Here is a 16,873-nt window from a genome sequence, read left to right as displayed (position 1 = left end):
ATCATGAATTTAGCTGATATTTAAATTAATGGTAGAAAATAACAACCATTTAAACTCTACATCAATTTAAAGGGTTCTCATATGTCCTCATTTGGAGTTACTGATTGGTATTTATTTTACTGTCCACAATAAGATGTTTTTTTTTTCCCTAACGAAAAAAAATAAATGATGTAACCTCCATAAACTGGATTCCTAAGGGCTAATGCATTGCAGCTGGAGATGACTGCACACCATAATATAGCACAGCTTGAAGTAAATCACTGCTAAGTAGCCCACATACAGTCCTGAGCCCTTTAACATCTCCAAAGACACATAAGACCACCCTGTCGGAATATGGATAACAGTGACGTCATTCCAGAGATGAAGAGCAAGTAGAGTTATTGCACGTTCTGGATCCGTCTTCTTTTTGCTAGGAGGTGAATAATGAATGCTAGTTACATCAACACTTCATCACCAGGGTAACAATGGGGATAATAATTGGTAAGAATATTTCCTGTCTTAATTAAAGTTTTCCTTCAGTAGAGCTCAACTCCTAATTATTTTTCAGTTATAGCTGTGTTGTTTTCTTGAGAACAATAAGGAAATTGATTGCCATTGCTCTCTTTACAGTATGTTTTTAAATGCTAGTTCAATCTGCAATTCTGTCAGAGTCTGCTTGCCTTTTTGAGATCACCAAAGCTGACTCTGTGCTGTGATCTGCTATGATTTAGTACTTAGTTATTGTTGATTTTTTTTCCTCCTTCTGTTCAAGTCCCTGCAGTTTCTCTTGGCAAGGTTGACAATTTGACAACCTTTCCTTGAGAACATGCAGTGCTCCAAGTAGGCAGCTGAATCTGTATTGCAGTGCAAGGTCCAAGAACTGAAGAATTAGGCTCTAGCAAATATCTAGTTCGTCTTTATTTCATCCAAACAGGAATGATACCCAGAAAATATTTAAAATTAAATAATGACATATTTATTGCAATGTGGATTGAAATGAATAATACGAATATGAATAAGTGAAATATTTTAATCATTTTTGGTGGAAGCAATTAAAAACAATTTTTACATTCACTGAGTTCTATGCTCTTTCCTTTCTTTCTTTAAAACCTGGGATCTATAAAAAAATTGACATGGAAAACAGAAGAGAGTTGTAAGGAGATTTGTAAATTCATATTAAGATCGGAAATATTCAACCCTAATAAATCTGGTAAGAACCAACACAGATGGCGCATCATCACTCCAGCCTACCAATATGCTTTTGAAGTATTTCAATTTATTTTAAGAAAAAAAGATGTTCTATTATTAATAAATTCTATGTATCGTATTTGCAAAGTTTAAGAAATATTTGGTATCTCCTTTTTTTGGTAAGCTGTTCATTTATTTATACTAAGTAATATAAAAAACGGATGTTGAAATGAAAATAACTATTTTGAGTAGTTTTAGTAGAACATATTTAATAATAACTAAGTACTGGAGGACCAGTTTGTTCTAGTGGCTAGAAACCAGTAGTCTGTGAGTCCTGCCTTAGGCACAAAGCCAGCTGAATGACCTAGAAACAACCAATCACTTTTAGCATTAGGAACCAATAGCAAACCACTTCTGAAAAGTGACAATCTTTTGAGTAGACCAGGGGTCAGCAACCCGCGGCTCTGGAGCTGCATGTGGCTCTTTCATCCCTCTACTGCAGCTCCCTGTTGCTGGTCGGCTCCACAATTGTTTTTGTTTTGTGGCTTTTGTTTAGGACAGGTAGAGGTAGGACAGGTAGACAGGTAAAAGAATGCCGCGCTAGGAGGAGACTCTATAGTGGGGGAACCAGACTTCCGGTCGTCTCCAGAATTGAATGGGGGCTTCCAGTTAGGACCTTTGTGGCTCTTTGAGTGTTTAAGGTTGCTGACCCCTGGAGTAGACTATGTAGTAGTTTTAACAGTCTGAGATTTCAATAAATGCCTGATTGACTAGTCTTTCTTGATAAGAGTAATGATATGTGAGTTTATCGTTATGGATGTGATAGAATACTATAAGAATATAGGATAAACTTCCTCCACAACTACAATAGATACTCAGAAATATCTAGAAATGAAAATTCTTTTCCTAAATATATCCTTTTGGGATGAATTTACTGTAGACTGGATCCGTGTCTTCTTTAAAATTCTGCAGTGATGGGTTATTCAGTGTAGAAAAACTTGCTGAAGCAGACAGGAGAATGAACATGGCAAACATTATTATCTAGCACAGATTGCCCACAGGCTCTGCATTTATATGTTATTCCATTACGTGCTATGCAGTACATTTTTTTTTCTCCAACAATGCATTGTTTTGCTTTACTTCTTTTGAAGCAACTACAGAAAACTGTCATAAAAAGTGAACAGCAATTTCATTTCATATTCTCAGCAATATACTGGACATTGAGTAAACACTTGATATCTGGTACATGCACGCATTTTCCATCCTCCTGATTTTTTTTAAAAAAAATACTTTAATAATATATTTTAAGTTCTATTCTAATTAAAATAAATAAATAAATCTCCAATTCATAAGATTTTGGAAGGAGTTCCTAGAAGAAGGTAAAATTATTCAAGAATTGAGTAACCTGTCATTGGAAATATCAGGATAGAGCTGCAGCCTAACAATTATAAACAATCACAAAGGAAAATGAGAATGTGTTTAACCGAGGGCTTGACTGACTTCCTGCCAGCTTCCCCACTGACTTTGCTTGTCAGAAGCCAGCTGTGAAGGTTGCAAATGAAAATTACATAATCTACAGGAGTGTTTCCCTAGTTGCAACTTCAAGGACCAGCTATAAATCTCATTTTTCAACACCGTCATAACTTTGAACAGTCATTGTGTGGTTAGTAGCCAAGGACTACTGTATAACAGAAAGAATGATTACCTTGATTGGAATAGTTACATTAATTATATTGAGTTCATTTTATCCACATGAAATTAGAAATGAAACTCAATGACAATCAAAGGAAAATTCCGACTATGGGCCCAAAGCAACTGTACACCCCTGTTCTAAGGCCAGGTCAAGATATCTGAGCAAATTAAAATGGTGGACAACTTTAGATTTCTCATTCACCACTATGGCTTTACTTCCCATTTCAGTTACCATTGTCAGGTAGATTGGATCCACTAGAGGATTAACTTAAATGCTGGCAGCATCTTGTTGCTTTCTGCCAGTTACACACATGCAAACATGTTCAACCTCCATGATAAGGTTAAGAACTAACTGTTCAAAAGAGCCTTCAACATTTTAATTAAGAAACTCATCAGTTTTCCTCATTTTTAATCAACCATGGTGTCTAATACAAAGCTAAAAGTATAATCTAAATACAGCATTTAAGTCTCTTCTTAAAATCCCTTAAGGAGCTTCAGACTTTAGAAAAGGAAGAAAAAGAAAAGAACAAAAGAACAAAAAGAAAAGAACATATCCAACTTCACCACAAGTTCAATGGAGTATTTAAGATTACTTAAATAAAGAAAAAAAAATCAGTTCAATACATTTCTTTTCCAAGAATCTGACTGCTGAGAACCCTCTACTTTCTGCTTATTTCCTTATCCCAAATGTGTATTGATTTCTTCCACCTTAGTGAACAGTAAATATTATTAAAAAATAAATGACAATCATGAGTCGAATTAAATGTCAGCTAGGTTAGGCTTTCACAACTTTTTCCTCTCCTGGAAAAAATGTCAAGGGAATATCTCTTGGTAATGTAGACAAGATATGAAAATAATAGTGATATTATGATGGTGATGATGATGATGCATATAGCAACACATTAAAATTAGAGAAGATTGTCCCAATTAACCCATCTAATAGGGATATGTATATATTTGTTTGAAATAAAAGTGCTTCATATTCAGCAGAATATGTATAAATATCCCCTAATTGTTGGACTGGTCTACAAGGCTTTAGACATAAAATTGACTAAAATGGAGTATCTTGAAATGGAGTATTTTACTCCATTCATGTATTTTACTTTAACATAAAATACATAAAAATATATACGGATATGAAATATCTGTTCCTTTAAGTAATGACAAATTACACACACACACACACACACACACACACACACACACACACACACAAATACCTGTTCCTTTAAGTAATGCTTAATTACTTAAAAATACTTTAAAATTACTTAAAAATATTCATATGCATAAGTATTTTATGTTAAATAACATTTATAAAATGGAACAGTACATGTTAACTTGAAGATAAATTCACTCTGATCATTTTGAAAGCAGATTTCTAATTTATTTTAATTAGGACAATTATATACATATATACACACTTTTTACGTAAAATTTTAAAAAAACATATACGCTAATACAAACTTGTAGAAAGTAAGGAAAAATTTGGTACATCCATTTAGACATATCATTTTGCCATTATTTAAATGATGCATTCATCATCAAAACAAAATAATCATTCATGACAAAACATTAATTTTTATCAAAAGAATATTCTTATCAAAGAAATTCTCCTCAACAATAACAATTTTAATTTTTCTCTGCTTATATACAAAAGTCCTTTAATTTTTGTCCATTAATGTTTGTCCTCTCTCTAGTGGATCTTCTAAAAACCATCAAATTATCTGCAAATGCTCTTAACTTGGAAGTTTTTTTTTAATCTTAGCTCCCATAATTCTCTTATCTTGTTTTATGTCTCTATCCAGTATCTCAAGAACTAAACGGAACAAAAGTAGACACAATGGACATCCTTGTTTTTCCCTGTTTGATTATCACAAGGGTTTGTTAATTTCATTAACCATTATTTGTGCTTTCTGGGAAGTATAAATTGAACTTATCGATATAATAAAATTCTCTCAAAAAAATATATCTTTCAAAACTTGAAACAGGAATGTCAGTCCAAATTGTCAAAGTCCTTTTCTGGTTCTAAGAATTTTAATGCAGTTTCTTTTTCTTTATGTTATGTTGCTCCAAGAATTCCAGAATATTTGAAATGTTTCTAATACTATCTCATAGTTTGTCTTTTAGATAAAAAAAAACCTGCATTAATCTTCATAAATAAAATAGCACCTAAATTTATACATCACTTCATATCACTTCATGGCCCTACGCACACTGGGGAAAACACACTGGACTTGCTTTTTGTCTCTGGACAGTGGTTGAGTGATCTTGAGATAGGGGATGTAGTCATCGAGCCCTTGTCATGGTCGGATCACTCTCTCCTTCGCCTTGACCTTCGTACCACGGCACCCCGCTGCAGGGAGGCGGAAACGATAAGATGGTACCGCCCCAGGCGCCTGATGGAACCCGATAGATTCCAGACGGAGCTTGGGCCAATTCCTGAGGTTCTGGCTCACGCCTCGACTGGAGACCTAGTGGCCGCCTGGGATAGGGCGGCCGCTGGGGCCCTGGATCGAGTCGTGCCTTTGCGGCCTCTGACCCGGCGCGGATCTCGCCTGGCTCCTTGGTTTACCGAGGAGCTGAGGGAGATGAAACGCCGGAAAAGACGCCTAGAGAGTAGTTGGAGAGCTAGTCTTTCTGAATCGGACCGGACACTGGTTAGATCCCATATTAGGACTTACCTAGTGGCGATAAAAACAGCAAAATGTATGCATTTTGCTGCTCTTATTGCGTCATCAGATAATCGCCCGGCCGCCCTGTTTAGGGTGACCCGCTCCCTGCTCCACCAGGAAGCGCGGGAGGACCCCTTGGAGGGAAGAGCCGAGGACTTTGTTCAGTATCTGTATGACAAAATCACTCAGATTTGGGAAGGTCTGGACTCTGACTGGGTAGATCCAGCGAGAGTGATGGAGGCAGGTTTTGAGACTGTTATCTGGGATGAGTTTGATCCTGTGACCCCAGATGACGTGGACAGGATTCTGGGTAGATTGAACGCGACCACATGTTTGTTGGACCCGTGTCCCTCCTGGTTAGTGCTGGCTTCCCGGGAGGTGACGCGAGGCTGGCTCCAGGGGATTATAAATGCTTCATTGGGTGAGGGTGTCTTCCCCGCTGCCCTTAAGGAGGCGGTGGTGAGGCCCCTCCTCAAGAAGCCTTCCCTGGACCCGGCAATATTGGCTAATTATCGTCCAGTCTCCAACCTTCGTTTTGTGGCGAAGGTTGTTGAGAGTGTGGTTGCGGGACAGCTTCCCCAGTACCTGGATGAAGCGTCGTATCTGGATCCGTTCCAGTCGGGTTTCAGGCCTAGATACAGCACGGAAACGGCATTGGTCGCGTTGGTTGATGATCTCTGGAGGGCTCGGGACAGGGGCTGCTCCTCTGTCCTGGTCCTGTTAGATCTCTCAGCGGCTTTTGATACCATCGACCATGGTATCATGCTGCACCGGTTGGAAGAGTTGGGGGTGGGAGGCACCGTACTAAGGTGGTTCTCCTCCTTTCTCTCCGACCGGTCGCAGTCTGTGTTGACAGGGGGGCAGAGGTCGACCCCGAGGCCCCTCATATGTGGGGTGCCGCAGGGATCGATCCTCTCGCCCCTTTTGTTCAACATTTATGTAAAGCCGCTGGGCGAGATCATCCGTGGTTTTGGGGTGAAGTACCATCAGTACGCGGATGACACCCAGCTGTACATCTCCACCCCGGACCACCCCAACGATGCCCTTGAAGTGATGTCCCAGTGCCTGGAGGCCGTACGGATCTGGATGGGGAGGAACAGGCTCAGGCTCAACCCATCCAAGACCGAGTGGCTGTGGTTTCCGACGTCCCGATATAGTCAGCTAATGCCATCGCTGACTATTGGGGGTGAATCATTGGCCCCCACAGATAGGGCTCGCAACTTGGGTGTCCTCCTGGATTCACGGCTGTCGTTAGAAGAGCATGTGACGGCCGTGTCCGGGAGGATTTTTCATCAGGTTCGCCTGATCCGCCAGTTGCGTCCCTATCTAGATCGGGACTCCCTACACACAGTCACTCATGCCCTCGTTACTTCTCGTCTGGATTACTGCAACGCTCTCTACATGGGGCTCCCCTTGAGGTGCACTCGGAGGCTCCAACTGGCGCAGAGTGCGGCCGCGCAGGTGGTGATGGGAGCGACATGGAGTTCCCATGTGACACCTCTCCTGCGCGAGCTGCACTGGCTCCCGGTGGTCTTCCGAGTGCGCTTCAAGGTTCTGGTTATCACCTTCAAAGCGCTCCATGGCTTAGGACCTGGTTATTTACGGGACCGCCTGCTACCACCAATAGCCTCCCACCGGCCAGTACGCTCCCATAGAGAGGGGCTCCTCCGGGTGCCGTCGGCCAAACAATGTCGGCTGTCGGCCCCTAGGGGGAGAGCCTTCTCTGTGGGGGCACCTACGATTTGGAACGAGCTCCCCCCGGAGATACGTAGGATCCCGGATCTGCGCACCTTCCGCCGCGCGCTTAAGACTTTTCTATTTTATCAAGCTGGCCTGGCCTAAATCTTCCCCCTTTTTAAATGTGGAAATTTTAAATTTTTTAAATTTTAAATTCGTCTTTTTATAGGGGTATGGGTAAGGCATTTTAAATTGGGGAGCCATTTTAGATTTAATTCTGTTTTAAATGTATTTTAATTGTTTATATTGTATGTTTTTAACTTTGGCTGTTCACCGCCCCGAGTCCTTCGGGAGAGGGGGCGGTATAAAAATCTAATAAATAAATAAATAAATAAATAAATAGTGCTTTACAGCCGTCTCTAAGCAGTTTACAGAATCAACATATTACCACCACAATCTGGGTCCTCATTTTATATCACTTCAGTTTTTTTCTAAATTTGTTTCCAAAAGTTCTCTACAGAGTTCAGCCTAAATCTCTATTCTTTCAAAGTAATAATCATTTCTTCCAATTTATCTCATCTAAACTGATTTTTTTTCTGTTTTTTGTCTGTCACAAAAACCCCAGTGTTTTATGTTGCATAGTATTTTATTTGAAATTCCTTAAGACAATTGCATCTGTATTATAAGACTTCAACCTAATATTAAAATGCTACTGTAGAACTTGGTCTCTTGTCTTCTTTCCTGAAAAAGTACATAAGGACATCCCTTGGAACATTTCTTAATTTTGCAAAACTTGTATTGATTCTGTAGACCTTATCAATATCTGTTTTTGTATTATCTTTATCCCTATCCAGGAAATCAGAAAGAGACCTAGCAGTCATTCATTTGATATGTTCTTCATGTTTTTCTAGAATTGCTCTAAAACTTAAACAAGGTTATTTTACTCTCTGTTCCAATAATGCCAAATTCTCCAAATTCTCCTCCATTTCTCTAGTTATAACTTCTGTTTTACTTTCCAAAACTTCGACATTGTCAGCATTTTATTTTCATTTTGCAGCCAGATGTCCTACAGATTCTTTAGGTTTCTTAATTTCTTTCAGATTTGTTTTAATCCCTACAAATTCTTCTTCCATTTCCTTTTCCTTCCATTTTCTTCCTATACTGTTGCAGTCATCTTTTTGACAAATTCTTCAAACAATTTCTTCAATAATCTGATGAAATGGTCTTCTGTAAATTGTTCTAGTGCATCCCTGTGTCCTTATGCATTTTGTGGTTTTAAAAGTCTTTCAAGTAATATTTTTTCCAATAGTTAACATTCTTACGCATGAGATGGTTTATAGAAATATCTGATGGGTTTATTAATCTGAACCCTTCACAGCTCAAAAAATTATAAATGGAATAATAAATTGATGTTATATAATCAATCTGGCCATGTCTTTTTTTCTTGTTCACACGCAAGTAATCTTATGAAAAGTAATGATCTATCATGTAAATCAGAATTAGGATTTTTTTCATACTGTCCAATGTGATTATAACAATCTCTTCAGCCTGTAGCATTGAGACTTTTTTTTTTGGATTGCTGTGAAAGAGCATTAAATTGCCCCTTTCCCCCTTATTGAAGAAGATATCTTTGCTCCCTATCTACAAGAATCTTAACCAGTAAGAATATACTATATAAGAAGTCATAATTTATTGATACATATCATGAAGCATGATCAACTCCTTATACTTCATGTTTCTATGACACCATCTACATAGATTCTGAGAACTGAAGCAACTGAAACCCTTGTTCTTATTGTTCTGAAATATTTACGTCTTCCCTGGATATGGATTGCCCACACTGTCAAGGCATAGTATATCTCTCTGTCACTGGAGAGATGAAAGTTGCATTTGGAAAGTCTTGTTATTCTGAAGAAACAAGGCCTGTTAATAGGGGCTGTATCTTCAGTAACTCCTGGGAGGCAAGTTTCTTTTTGAAATTTCCCAAGTCTATCAAGTTTAAATGGGAATTGAGCACGAATAACTTCCCCAGAAAACTTCTCTACAACTTCCTAAGCATTTATCTCATAATAAAAAATATCAACTCTGGACCATTAATGAATTCTTTTTGGAAAGGAAATCAAAGCACTATTTTGGTTGATACCACTTGCATGCCATTATAGATAAATTAATGCTACTCTTAGACTACAGTGCTTCATTTCCCTTCTTCCTTCCTTTCTCCCTTCCTTCCTCCCCCACCACTATTTTTTAAATCTGTGCAATGGAGAATGGAGTACACATGTTACCTTGTATTGAAGATAATATAAATAATGTTAATAGCTAACCTAAGTACTTTCAGTTTCTCTAGATTTAGTTAAAATAGCATTTTTCTTTATAGTAACAAACAATTTATGAAAAGTGAGATTGTAAAAGCCCAGACTAGCACAATACCAATGAAGAAGAAAAATAACAGGTCTCAAAAGAAACTAGCATGGCTGCATAAAGAACTCTCTGATAAATTGAAATACAAAAAGAACAAGTATAAAAAGTGGAAAGAGGGACACATATCTAAGGCAGAATATGAGCAAATAGCCTGAAGTGAGGAAAGCTAAGTCTCAAAATGAACTAAGGCTTGCAACAAAAATCAAAAATAACAAAAAGAAACTTCTTTTAACATGTAAAAAAGTCAAGGAAACAATTGGTCCATTAGTGAGAGAAAGTGGCAAGAAAGTGGCAAGAAAGTGACAAGCAACAGGCCGAAATACTTAACTTAACTCGTCTTACATAAAGGGAAAAAAAACAATCCAACCTATCAAAAACAGTACCCTAAAAAAAGACTAGGAACACAAGTTAAAATAGACAAGAAAATGGTAAATGAGCACCTTCTCCATCCTAGACGAATTTAAATCTCTGGGACCAGAGGGATTACACTCCAAGGTTCTGAAGGAACTGGCATATGTGATATCAGAAACACTGAACTACATCTTTCAAAGATCCTGGACCATCAGGGAACTACCAGAATACTGGAAAAGAGCTGATGTAGTTCCCATTTTCAAAAAAGGGGGGGGGAAAGATCCAGGAAACTATAGACTGATCTCAATACCTGGGAAGATTCTGGAAAAGATAATCAAGAAACAAATCAGCTAGCACTTAGAGGCAAACAAAGTTATAACCAAAAGCCAACATGGGTTTGTCAAAAACCAATCATGCCAGACAAATCTTATTGCATTCTTTGACAAAATGACAAAATTAGTGGACCAGAGAAATGCTGTGGATATAATTTGGACTTCACTAAGGCAATTGATAAAACAGACCACAATCTACTACTTGATAAGATAGACAAATGTGGTTAGACAGCATCACCATCAGATGGATTCATAACTGGCTGACCAGCCACATTCAATGTGCAGTCCTCAATAGAACTGCATATACATGGAGGGAAGTATTGCGGGTATGGCGTACACTTATTTACATTTGATTTCTAATTTCCAATTGATTTCATGTGGGATGGACAGGAATAGCCAAAGGGCTGAATTGGCACAGGGGAACATAAAATGCCCAGGTCTGATGAAGAACCTAAGTCTAGCTGGCATTGTGTCCTATTGTGGCCATTGTGTCAAATGTCCTATTAAAGGGACAGATTTTAGAGACAATCTTGCTGTTATTTTGCAAACACATTCACCATACAAATTAAGATTTATATAGCTACTGTATGTTGAAAGAAGATTGTTCGAAGTGAAATGAGTGCCAATCTCATAAAAACTCTGCAGTGCATAATAATACACCCCCTTATCCTCAAAAGCATGGAGAAAATGTGACAAGAGAAAGTCTTCGGTTTTTAACTTGTGCATAATCAAAGCAATAAACCACCATTTCAATTATGTGAGATAAAAAGCTTGCCCACAGCTAAACTTATAAACAATGTCATTAAAGCTTATGCAATTTTAATTAATTAATGTTTCAAGTTTTAAAAGCATTTTATTTTGAGAAGCACTTTCACACTTTAAATTCATCTTTTTTCCTGAGTTTATCTAATCTCTCTCTCTCTCTCTCCCTTCCTCCCTCTCTCTCCCTCCCTCTCTCTCTCTCACACACACACTCTCTTCTCTCTTCTCTCTCTCTTCTCTCTTCTCTCTCTTTTCTCTCTCTCTTCTCTTTCTGGTCTATTAGGTTGTATTTATACTTGCCACAAATGTTTGTATTCCTAAGTACCTTTCAGATTTCATGACAGCCTTAAAGTTGTAACAGTTATTGAGTCTTTGCAGTTAAAGTTTGGATGTTTACAGATTTTGGATGACTTTCATCCTCAAAACAGTCTCTTCTTCTTCTTTCTGTTAATGGTACCAAGAAAGCTTTTTTATTGGCAGGCAATGTTGACAATAGCTGCATTCCTTTGCTATCAAGTTTTACAGCTTTTATGGAACCAGCGCAGCCCATTTAAACTCATATTCATTTTATATGTATTTTCATTTGATGCTATGTCTTTTCTGTGTGCCCTCTTATAATTAGGAAATAGGCCCCGAAGGGCCCAATTATCCACCATGTGAATGTAATGATAAGTTCTAAAATGCCTTTTTTTTTTTTTGGCTTGTTTTCTGTAGCTATTGCAGTAGATGTTTGACCATCCATGCCCCAATTCTTTTCTTAAGGAAGCCCATTGTGTAATCATTCACATAATGAAATTTATGCAGCTTTAAAATCATGCCAGTTGAAGATTACTTACAAGTGGCATTCTGTTCTACATAAATATAGGGAATTACAGGAGAACTTGTGAAGGAAATTGATCCCTCTGATGGATACTAGGCTTATTGCTTTGCTGTGATCCTTCCCAAGTTTGTTTGTTTACTGATTTATTGCAATTATATCTGCTACAATAAAACAATTCACAGCAGCTTACATGATGCATAATATAGAAAAATGCTAAAGCTTCCACAGCATGATTAAAAATACTAATCAAATATCAATCATAAAGCCTGAAGCCAATAGACACAATAAAAATAAAGTAAGTATCAGTGAAGGAAAAGGAAATAATAGGAATAAAAGAGTGCACGAATATTGTCAAAGTGCTCTCTGGAATAGTTTTTCCTTAATGATCTAGTAGGTCGGGCCCACTCCAGTTGAGTTAGCAGATGGACATACAGATGGACATGCAGATATCCACAAGTGGACATGCAGATGTCCAGATGCCACACTGAGTTATTCATTGATGTTATTTAAATCCCACTTACTTTGACAGAGGCTAGGCAGCTCACAAATATTTTAAAACATCCCATAACCAAACATGTTTGTTAGTCAGAATATATTTCACTCTGTCAGTTTATTAATTGAAAAATGATTGAAAAAATGTATCTACCACTGTACAAATTTAAAGTATCTGAGAGTATGTGCTGATGACTAGATTGTCCAATAACTGAACGAGCAATACAAGCTAGAAAACATACATATTGTCAGGCCCTGAAACATATATCTTTGCAAAAAGCTATACCTTTTGGAATAAATGTCTCCCACTTGCTCACAAGTTTTCAAAGCTCAGAAAAAGTTAGTTGAGGGGGCATTGCCATCATTATACTTTGAACTGCCAGACTCCCATTCAATCACTTGTTCAAACTTGCATGAATTTACAAGTTGTCGTAAATGTGAGAGGCAGCACAATGGCAGCTGAGAAGACTAAAAACAGAAATGATTGCAATTATAAGAGCCATGGCATCCCCCCCCCCCCGTGGCCCATTTTTGGTCCTGGGAGGTCTGCTAGGCCCAAAATAGGCCACAGGGGGCGCTCCACACCCCCGTGCTCCCCCACCCCCACGCAAGTGCACATAACCCCCCTGCACCTGCGTGCACCACTCTTCCCGCACATGCAAGCGCATCTTCTGCACGCACACCGCCCCCCACACATGTGCGGCAGAGACCTGAAAACAGCTGGCCAGCAGGAGGCATAGCATGCATGTATGGAGGGTGGAAATGAGCAACGGCTCATGTGCCAACAGAGAGGGCTCTGAGTGCCACCTGTGGCACACATGCCATAGGTTCACCATCATGGCTATATGACAAGGATAAGCCATTTTTTTTGTTTTCAAATATTCAATTACTGGACTTCTTTTCCTTTTGTTACCTGGAATGGCCAGATAACAAAACATAACCAACTGGGAACAAAGCTCAACTCTTCAAAATGGTTTGCACACAATCTTGTCTGGAATCTAGTGATTTAGAATAAAAATTCTCATGAGATTTTGGGATTACCTGGGATTCTCCAGTCTGTTATTTTAGAATTCTTTAGATGTCCTCTGAGAGTTTTATAGGGAATATGTTGTGATGAGATGTTTAACAAAACCTTAGGGACAAAGTGTGGCAGTAAGACACTTAAGGGAGGAAACAAGACATTGCAAAATATATTCTTCAAGGAAAGAAAAGGAGAAAAGATGAGGAGTAAACTCAGAGTAGCTCTATCTTCATTATGCTACACCAGGGGTGTCAAACCCACTCTCATCGCGGGCTGTGTTGTGATGTATCACAATGTTTTTTGCCTTTGTGGAGCTGGGGTAGGCGTGGTTAGAATACATATCCAGCCCACGGGCTGCCAGTTTGACAGGCCTGTGCTAGACCAATCATGTTAGCAATACAATGATTATAATAGGACCCGTGGTGGTGCAGTGGTTAGAATGCAGTATTGCAGGATAACTTTGGCAATTGCCGGCAGTTCGATCCTGACCGGCTTATGGTTGATTCAGCCTTCCAACCTTCTGAGGTCATTAAAATGAGGACTCAGGTTGTTGGGGGCAATATGCTGATTCTGTAAACTGCTTAGAGAGGGCTGTAAAGCACTATGAAGTGGTATATACAGTAAGTCTAAGTGCTATTGCTATTTAAAGATTCACAGTGCTTGACATACAATACTGTATTGTATGTCAATACTGTAATTGCCTTCTTTGTGGTCTCTGCATTATCCAGTCTCAGGACTTGAACTTGAGAACATCACAATTTTATTAATACTAGTAAGGCCAACACAGCTACATTCTTCACAGGCCTTATATGTTGTAAGTGAATAAAAGTGTGTCTTCCCCGCCTCCCCTCCTGTTTTGCTTGTTTGCTTATTTATTTCTTTAATTTTGTGATTACAAATGTCATTTTCTTACATAATTTCGTACTAGAAAATCAAAGCAAAGAAACACTGGACTAGCAGAGAATTCTAAGGACATAAATCTATTTTAATAGATAGTATGATTGTGAGCAACCATCTCCAGGTAAAATAAATTGTCATTTGTTGCATATCTTCCTGTCAGTACATTCCACCAATTTTTTTTTCCTCTTAGGAAATTTGTTCATAAAACTCATAACACATTTGGAAATAAGCATGGTTTAAATCAGGAGTGGGCAATTATGGCTCAGGAAGTCTGGAACTCTGGTGAAGTCCATAGGTCATATAAGGGTCATAGTTGCCCACCCTGGTTTAAATTCTTTCGTTGGAAATATAACAAATTAGCCTTGTCCCATCTGAAATATAACAAACTATTATCAGAGTCAGTTCTGGCCGGTACATATTCTTTATGTTAAAAAATGAAGCACCTCAGCAAGGAGGCTTCAAAGATATTTTTAAGATTTAAGTGCTGACCCATGGGAAGGATTCCAGTGCAAAAATATCTTTTAAAGAACTTCAATACCTGCCGAGCTGGAGGTGGGGATTGTAGGGGCAGTCTATTAATCTCGCCCTCAGATCTTTTCATTAATTTGCCTTTCAAACATTTTGTTCAACTTGCGCAGCATTAAATGGTCGTCTTGGGCAAAGTTGTCTTCCTTCCTCAACTGCCCTGCCTTTCTAAAAAAGGATGTTAGATAAAGTTAAGCTATTAGGCATTTACACAAAGAATTCTTAAATTTACGGACCGATTTCAAATCCTTATAATTTTTCTCACATATCTAATGCCACTGAAATGCTAAAGATTTTTTTCCTTTATGTTTTGTATCATAATTGCATAGTACATTAATACTATTTATATGTGATATATATATTAGCCTCAAAAGCATCTCTGCCTTCATTATATAATTTTCTAGCTGTAGAGGGTGAATTCAAAATAGAATTAATACTAAGTAGTATTTTCATAGAAGGGACGCAGTGGCTCAGGGGCTTGTTGATTGAATGATTGGCAGTTCAGCGGTTGGAATCCCTTGTGCCGCGTAACGGGGTGAGCTCCCTTTACTTGTCTCAGCTTCTGCCAATCTAGCAGTTTGTTTATTTATTTATTTATTTATTTATTTAATTTCTATACAACCCTCCTCCCGAAGGACTCGGGGGGGGGTTGTACAGCCAATTAAAACATAACATATATACATCAATTTAAAAACCAATTAAAAGTAATAAATAATTTTGGCTCAGAATTAAAACCTAATTAAAACACCCAATTTAAAATCATTACAAAGATAGCCAGATAGCCTCGTGGAACAGTAGGGATTTAAGAGTGCAGCGAAATACACAGAGATCAGAAATCTTACGTATTTCCGGGGGCAGTTCGTTCCAAAGGGCAGGAGCACCCATAGAGAAGGCCCTCCCCCTGGGGGTCGCCAGCCGACCCCCAGGGGGAGGGCCTTCTCTGTGGGGGCACCTACCCTCTGGAATCAATTGCCTCCAGAGATAAGGAGAATCCAAGACCTCAGTGCCTTCCACCGTGCCCTTAAAACCTTCCTTTTCCAGCAAGCCGGGCTGGCCTAATTTTTTAAGTGTTTTTAAGTGTTTTGTTTATTGTTTTTAATTAATGGGGCCAAATTTATATATATATATTTTAACTGTATTTTAATATTTGTACTTGATGTTTTTACTTGGCTGTTCACCGCCCTGAGTCCTCAGGTAGAAGGGCGGTATACAAATTCAAAATAAAATAAAAATAAAATAAATAAAATAAACTTGGCCGATGGCACCCTGAGGAGCCCCTCTCTGTGGGAGCGAACTGGCCGGTGGCTACTGGTGGCAGAAGTCGGTCTTGGAAGTATCCCAGCCCTAAGCCATGGAGCGCTTTAAAGGTGGTAACCAACAACTTGAATTGCACTCGGAAGACTACTGGGAGCCAGTGCAACTTGTGCAGGAGAGGTGTTACATGGGCGTAACGGGTCATGCCCATAACTACCCGCACGGCCGCATTTTGGACCAGTTGGAGCCTCCGAGTGCTCTTCAAGGGGAGCCCCATGTAGAGAGCATTACAGTAGTCCAGCCGGGAGGTGACAAGGTCATGAGTGACCGTGCGCAAGGTGTCCCAATCCAGAAAGGGTCGCAACTGGTGGATCAGGCGAACCTGATAAAAAGCCCCCCTGGCCACGGCTGTCATATGCTCTTCTAAAGACAGACGTGAATCCAGGAGGATGCCCAGATTGTGAGCCCTCTCTGTGGAGGGCAGAAATTCGCCCCCAATAGTCAGTGATGGCACCAGCTGACTATATCAGGGCGCCGGAAGCACAGCCACTTGGTCTTGGAAGGGTTGAGTTTGAGCCTATTTCTCCCCATCCAGACCGCACGGCCTCCAGGCAGTGGGACATCACATCAAGGGCATCGTTGGGATGGTCTGGGGTGGAGATGTACAGCTGAGTGTCATCAGCGTACTGATGGACTCTCACCCCAAAACCACGGATGATCTCACCCAGCGGCTTCACATAAATGTTGAACAGAAGGGGCGAGAGGACTGACCCTTGCGGCACCCCCC

General features: G+C 39.3%; 1 protein-coding gene across 1 annotated transcript in view; it reads left to right on the top strand.

The window, feature by feature from the left end:
• Positions 1–242: 242 nt before the first annotated feature.
• The window catches only part of LOC132711204 (uncharacterized), a 117,919-nt gene continuing 101,288 nt past the window's right edge, over positions 243–16,873 (top strand). The window contains exon 1 of the mRNA XM_087889864.1: positions 243–480. Within this exon, the coding sequence (XP_087745990.1) occupies positions 465–480 (16 nt within the window). The 5' untranslated portion in view covers positions 243–464. The remainder of the gene's footprint in view (positions 481–16,873) is intronic.

The sequence above is a fragment of the Pantherophis guttatus genome, chromosome 3 (genome assembly GCF_059756535.1).
Source record: "Pantherophis guttatus breed Tessera chromosome 3, ASM5975653v1, whole genome shotgun sequence".
In the NCBI taxonomy this organism is placed as follows: Eukaryota; Metazoa; Chordata; class Lepidosauria; order Squamata; family Colubridae; genus Pantherophis; species Pantherophis guttatus.
This window is presented reverse-complemented; position numbering and strand designations above follow the sequence as displayed.